The sequence below is a fragment of the Fusarium coffeatum genome (assembly GCF_003316985.1).
Source record: "Fusarium coffeatum strain FIESC_28 chromosome Unknown BRIP53273_contig_428, whole genome shotgun sequence".
Classification (NCBI taxonomy): domain Eukaryota; kingdom Fungi; phylum Ascomycota; class Sordariomycetes; order Hypocreales; family Nectriaceae; genus Fusarium; species Fusarium coffeatum.
Genome location: NW_022158217.1, coordinates 1 through 10,756, shown reverse-complemented (window position 1 = coordinate 10,756; position 10,756 = coordinate 1). Strand labels below are relative to the sequence as shown.

General features: G+C 48.5%; 5 protein-coding genes across 5 annotated transcripts; all 5 read left to right on the top strand.

Moving 5' to 3' along the window:
- Window positions 1–873: 873 nt before the first annotated feature.
- On the top strand, window positions 874–1,470 carry FIESC28_11567 (uncharacterized protein; the record flags this gene model as incomplete). The annotated part of the gene is made up of 1 exon (XM_031165688.1): window positions 874–1,470. One exon carries the CDS (start codon window positions 874–876, stop codon window positions 1,468–1,470), a length of 597 nt encoding a protein of 198 aa, XP_031010257.1.
- Window positions 1,471–2,718: 1,248 nt separating this feature from the next.
- Window positions 2,719–4,085, top strand: FIESC28_11566 (uncharacterized protein; the record flags this gene model as incomplete). The annotated part of the gene is made up of 3 exons (XM_031165687.1): window positions 2,719–2,839; window positions 2,894–3,717; window positions 3,768–4,085. 3 exons carry the CDS (start codon window positions 2,719–2,721, stop codon window positions 4,083–4,085), a joined length of 1,263 nt encoding a protein of 420 aa, XP_031010256.1.
- A 274-nt stretch (window positions 4,086–4,359) lies between these two features.
- On the top strand, window positions 4,360–4,893 carry FIESC28_11565 (uncharacterized protein; the record flags this gene model as incomplete). The annotated part of the gene is made up of 1 exon (XM_031165686.1): window positions 4,360–4,893. One exon carries the CDS (start codon window positions 4,360–4,362, stop codon window positions 4,891–4,893), a length of 534 nt encoding a protein of 177 aa, XP_031010255.1.
- A 633-nt stretch (window positions 4,894–5,526) lies between these two features.
- On the top strand, window positions 5,527–7,134 carry FIESC28_11564 (uncharacterized protein; the record flags this gene model as incomplete). The annotated part of the gene is made up of 1 exon (XM_031165685.1): window positions 5,527–7,134. The coding sequence occupies one exon, from the start codon at window positions 5,527–5,529 to the stop codon at window positions 7,132–7,134; it is 1,608 nt and encodes a 535-aa protein (XP_031010254.1).
- Window positions 7,135–7,892: 758 nt separating this feature from the next.
- On the top strand, window positions 7,893–8,423 carry FIESC28_11563 (uncharacterized protein; the record flags this gene model as incomplete). Its single annotated transcript, XM_031165684.1, has 1 exon — window positions 7,893–8,423. The coding sequence occupies one exon, from the start codon at window positions 7,893–7,895 to the stop codon at window positions 8,421–8,423; it is 531 nt and encodes a 176-aa protein (XP_031010253.1).
- Window positions 8,424–10,756: the final 2,333 nt, after the last annotated feature.

Sequence of the window (10,756 nt, the reverse complement as noted above, 5' to 3'; positions counted from 1 at the left end):
TACTGTAGCGGAGTTCGATGTCACGTGTAGTGCTATACTGATATATGAAGAATACACAGCAGAGTGGTGTTGATGTTTTTGCACGGTCTTTGGGTGTTTCTTGCATGGCTGTTGGTTAAACTTTTTTTTTAGCGAGGCCAATTTCTCAGTGCGGGCTGTAAACAATGCGACCTGCACCGTGCGGGGCGACCCTGAACCTGGCCGTCAGCACCACCAATAATGCAGTGCTACGCCGGATGAATTATTTACTGTTTTGCGCTTCATGCTCTACTCTGTCTGTTTTCGTAGCGGGCATCGACTCCATCGAGTAAACTTACGAACACAGTACTCTGCACCAACCCTTCATTTGATGTAACTCTGCAGTTCGAGGCTGTGTTTCACCGACAAGAATAACCTCTCCCAGGTCAGTGGCTCAGTGTTTATCGGTGAGTTGGTGGTACAAGGCTATGCCATGTTCCCCCGCTGAGCTGTTCCTTCGCGGCATGCATGACAGTCGACCGCCTCAATTGAATAGTGTTTATTTACGGTCTTATTTTTGGGTCTCCATCTCTTGTGCGCTGTCTCTCAATATTTACGGATACACTGCATATAACCAACTTTTGCATTAACAGCCACAGCCATTACCGGCTTGCCATTCGTTGCTACCTTTGGGCTTGTGCGATGCCAAGAAGCACGGATTGCAGACAAGGTTTTGAGCTGACGTCTTGGGCGGATTCGCTGCACGGTTGATCTTCATCTTAGAGAGGTTGGGGTTTGGGAATAAATGATCTCGGTTGCCCGCCTTCTTGGTCCTGGTTCAGAGTTTACACAACCTTATCAGCCATCTAACTCTAATCATTTACTCTAATTACAGACTTCCTACCTACATTCACAATGCCTTCCTTCGCAAACACCTTCCTCGCTCTGGCTTCCCTCCTGGCCGTCTCCAGCGCTGCACCCACTGTTGTGCCCCGCGCCAGCAGCTGCCCCTCCACTGGCAAAGCTCGCGCTCAGCCCTCCGCCCTATACAACGTCTACCCTAGCGCCCCCAACGTCGCAAAGAAGTCACCTGGCTTCCACATCGAAACCTACAACAATGCTTCACAAGTCGAGCAGCTCCTCGTCTTTAGCGACATCCCCGCCGAAGCCAAGTCTTGCAGCGTCGGCTGGGCTCAGGGCGAACGACCCGAGCGCATCTTCATCGTCAAGGGCGGCGATGGCTTGACCTCTGTCAAGCAGCTGTCTGGCTTCCCCGATGCCAAGAACGTCAACTACAACACCGCCAAGGAGTTCGATACGATCGATGAGTCTGTCGGTGCTGCCGACTTTACCAACTGGGACGATCTTCCTGCGCAGGGACATATCATTGGCAGCATTGACTGCAAGAGCTCCATCTACCTCAAGGCTGCTCTGCGAAACCCCGATGGCAACACGAAGGTCTTCCTCGAGCAGAACAGCAAGAATGGCTTGTACATTGAGTACAGCTGCTAAAAAGCACGCCGCTCGCATACAAACGCTTCAATTCTCAGTACATATTTAATTATACAAGGACACGGGGTTATTTTTTGGAGGAAGGTATCTGGGACAGGATGGATGGATGGAAACATAGAGGATGGCCAGCCTTGGCCTACGACACGACATGAAGCACCATGACATAGAATTAATTGAACGAGCTCTTCAAAGCCTTGAATTTTTGATCAACAATGATCGCCTGGGGTTTATTTGTTTACCTGAAACAAGATCGTCGTTGATTGACGGTCATGTCTTGTGCGGCAGAAATGCAACTGGTGGAAATGCTGAGCTGGAGAGGAGCTCGGATTGCCACCCAGCAGTTGTGATGTCATGGCAACAGTTGCCAGCCAATTTGGCTTTCTAGAATTGTACCAGAATTGTGCAAAGGATGCGCTTAGAATGGCCGACTCGCGCATTGATGCCCATGACTTTTCTTAAGGTTATCGTAGCCTAATCTGGAGGAGAGTAGGGGGAGGTTCGAGCCAGGGCCTGCAATCGAATTTCAGCAGGGACAGAGCTTCAGCATCAGCTTCTGCGACGTCAATGTCTTGATCAATTGATGCCAACATCACAGTTGCTCTCATGCTTACATGTTTTTATTAATCCACGTCGCTCATTTTGCTTTTTCTTCTTTCGAATAATAGCCCGCTCATGCAAGGCGTAGACTGGCTGTCATTGTCGACCGTGAATCGTACGACACATCGTAAGCTTGTCAGTGTCAGTGAAAATGCCAACAAATTCTTACAATCATGGCAGGGCTGGATCAACCTTGGCAATGCGTCTTGATCACTTCGCATCTATTCGACATTTCTTTCTAGATAATACGAACCTCTCTCATATCTCAAATAAATAATTGGTGATCATTCCCCCGGGTCAAGTTCAGAGCATTTTGCGGTTATTCCCGAGATTGGTAAAGCGGTGGACCACCAACTCAAAAAAGGGATAGACTCGCCCCCACTGACTCTCCTGTTGTCAGATTCTCATTGGTCTGTAGCTGTCCTTCCCCAGTGTAAACTTAGGGGTAAAGTATCTTTTTCTCTGTCCCTCTCTTCAGGGTCCTCCTCTTGCTCTGCTCTGCTCTGTCTGTCTGTCCAACATCAAGACTCAACCTTGAAGCTGGCTGGACCCTGACTACGCTAGCCAATAGCCCCTCACCCCTTTCTCATCCCTCACCATCTTACTGTTTGAACTCTCGACACAGATTTGCCGAGGACACATTCTGCAAACATGGCGGAGCATCTCGTTTTCCACCCGCAGCTCACAAAAGCCGATGCGCTAATCCTCGAGGGCTTGCGCCAAGACATCAACGAGTACAAGCCCAGTCAAGATGCCCAAGCCGCCCCCAAAGGTGTGTACAGCAGCAGCCTGTCTCAGTAAAAATAGTAGCTAACGCAGCCAACAGCCCGTGATGAGGATCTACTGCGCCATCTGCAAGCCATGAATGACCCCAAGGATGCGCACTTTGAGGAGAGCATCACCAGTTCATGGGACTTTGATCAGATCAAGTTGCCACTTTTCCTCGAGAAGCTGGTGCTGCGACCATACGTGCGGATCGCCAAGTCTATCGTCCGTGTTGACACAGATGTGATTATGCTCACGCATCTTCTGCTGTACTTCTCAACGTCGTTACCCAGCGCTATTATGCTGTACCGCAATTTCTCGTGGATTCATGGTATTCTGCATTTTATTATGCAGTTCACATACATGGGCTCATATACGCTGCTGATGCACCAACATATCCACATGCGCGGTGTTCTCAACAAGCGTTTTGCTCTGTTTGATAGCTTGTTTCCTTACATCACTGACCCTTTGATGGGACACACTTGGAACTCATACTTCTACCACCACGTCAAGCATCACCATGTCGAAGGCAACGGACCCAACGATCTCTCATCGACAATCCGATACCAGCGTGACAGTCTGCCTCACTTGCTGCACTACATCGGCAAGTTCCTATTCTTCGTCTGGGCTGAACTTCCGCTGTACTTTATCCGAAATGGAAAGACCATGACTGGACTCAAGGCCATGTTCTGGGAGCTTTCTAACTACGCTTTCCTCACGACTATGTTCTGCTTGAACCGAAATGCTACGATCTGCGTGTTCCTCATGCCGCTTGGACTTATGAGATTGGGTATGATGATGGGCAACTGGGGTCAGCACGCCTTTGTGGATGAGAATGAGCCTGACTCTGATTACCGCTCGAGCATCACTGTCATTGATGTCATGGTACGTTCCGACCCCAATCTCACTTGAAACCAGATACTAACTATACACAGAGCAACCGTCAATGCTACAACGACGGCTACCACACCTCTCACCATCTCAACCCCCGTCGCCACTGGCGCGAGCACCCCGTGCATTTCCAAAAGTCCAAGCACACTTACGCCAAAGAGCACGCCATTGTCTTCCACGATATCGACTACTTCATGATCACTGTTAGACTTATGATGAAGGATTACAAGACACTCGCCAAGTGCCTTGTGCCCATTGGCGACCAGATTGGATTGACGTTGGATGAGCGGGCTGCTATGCTGAAGAGAACTACGCGGCGATTTACCGAGGAGGAGATTCAGAAGAAGTTTAAGAAGCAGTAGACAGGAGTTTGGACGCAGATAAAAATAAGTGTTTTGGAGCTGGTGGATATACTGTCATTTGAATAGACAAATGCATACAAGGGAGTTTGTCGTTAATTTAATCTTTGTTTGAACCCCATAAATCTTATCTATGGTAGAAGTAGCTGCAATAATTGTTATGAACAGCATGCGTATGCGAGATCGTATGTCTACTCCACTGGACGTCATCGTCACATCATCGCTTCACCCAACAACCGCCGCTTCTCCCGCAGACTCACTCCTCCCAACTACCAAAATGGCATCAACTCAGTATCTACGTCGAACCACCGAGTCCCTCGCCCACGATGTAATCACCCTCCTCAAACAAACCCAGTCAACCGTCGCCGTCGCCGAGTCCCTAACCGGCGGCAGCATAATGGCAGCCCTTACTTCTATCTCTGGCTCCAGCAGCGTATTCCGCGGCGGAATAGTCTCATACGACACCGGCCTCAAGATCAAGATTCTCAAAGTTGACAAAGACATCATTTCTCAGCATGGGGTCGTTCATGAAGAAGTCGCGCGGCAGATGGCGACTGGGATACGAGACGTTACTGCGCTGGACACGCCTACTACGTGGGGAGTCAGTACGACAGGTGTCGCCGGGCCGGAACCGCAAGATGGGAAGCCTGCAGGGACGGTGTTTATTGGGATTTCGGGGGGTGGGCGTGACAGAGCTCTGGGACCGTTTCGGTTTGAGGGCGGACGGGACGACATTCGGAGGGAGACGATTCTTGAGGCTTTGGAGCAGTTGAAGAAGTTACTCAATGATAGAACGACAGACTCTTCTTAAATGAGATGACGTGATGGTCATTTTGATTTACGGATACGCGGGAATTAGATACATTGCTTGGTAGTCGATGAAGACAAGAACACTTTTGATCTACCACTCTATATGAATACTTCATTAAGTTTGTTATAAGGTTCTGAAGTAAGTGTATGATGAATTTGAGATATGTGTTCCTGGTTGGACTTTGCTTAATTGGTCGGAATACAGTCAGCTTACATCCCGGACTTTGGAAATCGAGATTGTCCGATACTCAGAGTCTGGAGTTAACCAACCCTAATTGCGCATCTTATAGTCGTCACTAATATCCCATTTGTAATCAAGCAGATCTGCAAGGATATTGCCATATCATTTGCTTAGGTTTCTTGGGTTTTCGCAATTGCTACAGCGGACATAAGCCACAACGATCAGACATGCAGATGCAAAGAGCCTATGTCATGATGGATATATCGGATTTAGAAATCCCATTGAGAAGAGTGCTTACCAGTGACTCTATATTGCTAGAAAGAGATTATTAGAAGAACGGCATCGAGCTTTATGAGATTTTCGTATAAGATGTTGCTTATTTTCCAGTATTGCATCCAATCTTAGTAACTGAAACCAGCGTCTTGCCAACCGAAAACTTGACAACCTATCATGATGCAACTCAAGTCTTTTGTTCTCACGCTACTTCCGCTACTAGTGGAAGCAAGTCCAACTATCAGAAACGATGGAGTCGCCTCGCTAGCCGTGAACACCAGCTCTGGCATCTTTGCTCCATACTTCTCCAAACATCAACCAAAAGTCGCATCATTCCTCGACATTCCCTACGCAGAAACACCAATTGGAAACCTCAGATTCGCACCTCCAGTAGCGAAGCACTACCCCGGCGATGAATTGGTCCACACCACGGAACTTCCTGTTGGATGTATCCAATATGTCGTGCCTTTACTAAGAGGAGCTGTTGGTGATGGACCCGTCACCGCTGGGACATTTCAACGTGGAGACTACGCGAATACAACTGAAGATTGTCTCAAACTTTCACTCTTCTCTCCTGAGAAAGCCATTCGCCGAGATGAGGGTGACAAGTCTGAAGCGCTACCGGTCATTGTCTGGATCCACGGAGGAGGTTATTCCGTCGGCGGCACCAACGTCCCTTATCAACTTGCCCCAAACTGGGTGCAACGCTCCCAAAAGCACATAGTCGTCCAAGTGCAATATCGTCTCAACCTTCTCGGTTTCCCTAACGCTGCAGGTCTAGCAAAGGAAGGCAAGAATCTCAACCTCGGCCTTCTTGATCAACGTCTCGCTGTTGAATGGGTCCGAGATAACATCGCCCGCTTCGGAGGCGATCCTAACCGAATTACGCTTTGGGGTGAAAGCGCTGGGGCTTATGCTGTTGATGGATATCTTTTTGCTTGGGCTGCCGATCCTATTGTGAAGGGCGTCATGGCGGATTCCGGGAATGCTTTGGCTATCGAGGGAGTGCTTGGCGATGCGAAGAATCATACTGGGTTCACTAAATCTGCGAAAGCTTTGGGCTGTGGAGACTTGTCTACTGATGAGGAGTTAAACTGCATGCGAAAAGTTCCTGAGAGTGAGTTGAAGAGGTATCTCCAAGCGGGGGTCGGCCAAGGAGGTGCTGCTGCTGATGGCCTCGGCGTCTCGGTTGTTCCAGACAACATCACGGTGTTTTCCAACTATACTGAGAGGCTCTCCAAGAACTCCCCCAAGTATCCTGTTGGCATTCCCCTTCTGATCGGAACCAACACCAACGAAGGAGCTGCTGTCATTCCATATAACTTCACCGGCTATAAAACGGCAACGGAGATACCAGACACTCTGAAACCTGTTGCTGACGGATTCGGAATAAATCTGCAATGCACCACTCTCAAAGAGACCCGTCTCAGAGCTCAAGCAGGCGCTGCGACTTATCAATATCTCTATGGTGGCAATTTCACCAACATCTCGCCTTTGCCATGGCTAGGCGCTTATCACACTGCGGAGTTGCCCCTCATCTTCGGAACATACGGTGATGAAGGGCCATCTACTAAGTTCGAGCGCAGGGTGAGCGAGAGAATGCAAGATTTGTATTTCAAGTTTGCTAGTGATCCCGCGCATGGATTGGAGAAGGCTGGATGGCCAGTGGCAGAGTCGAGGGTGGAGAGAAGTAAGCTCGTCAAGTGGGCTACTGATGGTAAGGTTGAACAGATTGTGGGAGTACAAGATTTGGTGAATGAGTGCATAGAGAAAGGGTTTGCCGTGTAGTATAACACTGGTATCGTGGCATCGGAAAGATCGGCCGCTTGAGACATGAGGGACGGAATCTCAAGTCACTTAATGGTTGCTCATATGAGTATCTACGCTACTTTATCTTATTGTGATAAGTCTTGGAGAAAATCAGACTGATTATCGCGCATTATCATTGATAGCCTCGGTGTTGATTATCTTTAGAAGCAAAGATAGACTTGTCACAATGTAACCTTACTTACAGATTCTGGAAGGTCGTTATTCCCCTCGTCGTCTTGATTGGCGCATTCAATTCGACCCCTCGAAAGACCTGACGATCACTATCGGTGTATCAACAAATAATCGCCAAGACAGACTAACAATTATCCCGTGAGATAGCAACACCCAAAAGCCAAGCTTTCCCATGTATGTAACGATCAGACTGCACTCAGATTCGGTCGCTTCAACATTGCAGTAGCTCGTTACAGGGGTTCACCAAACAAAACCACGGACTTCATGCAAAGACGGTAACCCAGCCAATCGGAGGCCCTACTCTTAAGTCTAAATGTGTACCCTAGAGGGAAACACTCCGTGATGTTTTAGGAATGTGCCTATGTGCCGGCAGATGAAACCTCCAAACAATTAAGGGTTCGCATGAGAGGCGGAAATAATGCCGATTCCATATAAGCTGTGTGATATAGATTAGCTTGGAGATGAGTATATATGAACCTCAGATGCCCAACTTCAGGTACAGCTTCACGAACATCTTCAATCTTCACAAGTTCAGTTTGGTCAACATGCGCTTCTCCACCGTCTTCACAGCCCTCGTGGCCTGCGTTTCCACCACCGACGCTGCCATTACTTGGACCCTCGAGAAAGCGGCCAACCCAACCGCCGACCAGCGCGACGCCTATGGCCGCATCGAGAACGCCATGCGCCTTGCCGCCGATCGCTACAACCGTCTCGGCAGCGCGAACAAGAACATCCGCGTCTCGTACAACACCGGCGTCCCCACCGCCGACGCCAACTACAACGGTAGTCTACGCTTTGGCGCCAACAGATCTTTCATGAACGAGCGTACTGCTCTGCACGAGATTTCACACACTGTCGGAATTGGCCAGACTGCTGCTTTTGACAGAAAGTGTGCGGCGAATGACTGGCCTTCTGCGACACGCCTTCTAAGATCTTGGGATGGCAACTCGGCCAAGATTAACTGCGGTGGTGGACATATCTGGCCTTATGGTCTTAACTACGACAATGAGTGGAGTGAGACCAACGCCAATCGACATGTGCAGCTTGTCAATGCTATGATACGAGATGGAATGTAAGGAATGACGAGATATGATTGTGTTGAAACCTTCTATGGAAATACCAAGACCAGTAAATATTTTATGAGTTGCAAATACTGTTCATGCTCAACCTTATTTCTCATTTACCTGAAGTTAACGCCTGAAGATATTGCTTATTCTCAAGTATCTTATGACTGGTAGTATAAGATGATATCGATCTGTAAGGACGTATAGAATCCACTTACTCTTTTTCAAGTCGATATCTTACCCTATGGAGGTTTGAGGATAGTGTCCTCGGACAGTGGAGTAAGCGGGGAAAGATAGTGCTGTGTCTGTGTTAGCTACAACAACCCGGATGTCGTTCAAGCCGAAAGAGCCAAGATGAAGTTCGAGTCAGCATTGACAATCCCTCACAGAGCGTTCGCCCCTCGCGCCGATTGTAGCGTCGGTGCGATTCCGAGATGACATGAAATGCGCGGAAGACTTGATAAGTTTTCCGTTCTGTCTGAACCAAGTTTTCCCTTCGTCTAGAATGAAGATCACATCTCGCCAACAATCCGAATGGAGAAATCCCGTCGATCAACTCATGATGCTCAAAACAAACACAAGATAATGACTTGGGAGCAAGGATTATCCTTTGGTCTACATCTCTTTAAAGCCCACTACCGGACCTTTTAGTCTAAGTTATACTAAGCCAATAAGGGATCAATGGGTCACTAGCAGATCCCGAGTAGCTAAATGATCCCTGGGCTCTTTTTTAATATAGACTGGACCTGAGGCAATATGTATTAAGGTGATGAAAAGGTGCTGTAGTGGGCACCAAAGCGATGTAAAATTGGCTGATACTCCTTGAAAGGGGGAAGTCGCTGGTTATGAAGCAGAAATCAAGGAGTTCTGGAAGAAGATCAACTTTGAGTCCGGAGATCTCGGTCAAGGTGTTCCTGACGATCGCTGTCAAAACCAACGACTCTTTCGTCATGGGCGCTCAAATCTGCCCTCAGAAACAATGTCTCATTTGGCGATAGTGGGGCACCGTTGCATCGATCCTACAGTACTCGATCACCCTCTCTCATCAGCGTCGTTGTTGTTCAACGTTGACCATGAAAGATGATTAGTAACCTTCCGGATAAATCGGCCATTATCATCAGTTCGCTTTGACAATTAAGCAGTTGACTTACTCTTTAGCCAAGTCTTGGCTCTATATAGGAGTTCAAGAAAAGAAGTCATTCACAGTTGGTCTGACTCGTCTAGCCTCGTCACCACCCAATGACACCTCAGCGTGGTATCGTAGCTTCAACCCTACGCACTGACCATGACATAGTTATCAAAAAGTGTCGATCTCTGGTGGACTATAGCGGATTTGTTTAATTGTGATCGCCCGCCGGCAGTTAACGCACGTTTCATTTAGTTCTACGTTTCAAGCTAAAGAAACAATTCGTCTAAACATCCCACAAAAGACCCTTGCTGGTCAAATTCTCCTTGTCTGTGACTTCATCGTCGAAGATCTAATTTTCGGTTATGGCGCATATCCGAGATAATATCTCCTTTCAATAGGGGTGATTAGTTGCTATACGGGTGGACTCACAGGATTTGTGAAGATATATAAGGTTGGCTGTTGTCTCAGTTTGTAGATGTTCTTCACCCACCACTCTCGCTTCAATCCAGTCACTCTTTAATCTAATACACAACTCACCCAGTCACTCTTTATCACTTTTATTAATTAATACCCTTCAACTTTCAAGATGAAGTTCAGCCTCTTCTCCGTTGTTGCCTTGGCCTCTGCTGCCATGGCTGCTCCCGCTGTCAAGGTCGATGCCAAGGTCGGCAAGATCGAAGCCGCTGTCCAGGCCCGCCAGGCCGCCAATGTTCCCGTTGTTGGTGGTCTCACTGAGACCGTCACCTCTGGCACCATCACCAAGAGCGTCACCAAGAAGATCACTGGCACCAAGGTTACCAACTCTGGAGGCGTTGTCAAGGTTCTCACCATTGCTGTCGACGAAACTCTGACTCAGACCGGCTCTATCAGTAAGTCCACTCACTTCTACAGTAAGAATTCAAGTTACTAACCCATTTACAGAGAAGACCATCTCCCAGGTCAAGGCCGGTACTCTTAGCAAGACCGCTGCCATCACCCACGTCCACCAGAGCGTCTCCATCATCAACGACCTCCTCACCACCGTCATCGACCAGCTCAAGGATCTCGTCAAGATCGACATCAACCTCCCCGACGTCCAGGTCATCCTCGGCCTCGTCATCAAGCTTGTCCACGAGGTTGTCGGTCTTGCCAAGGACATTGTCAGCGCTCTCGGCATCGACAACATCCTCGGTTCCGTCCTCCAGATTCTCTTCCGCCTCGTCGCCACCCTCCTCGG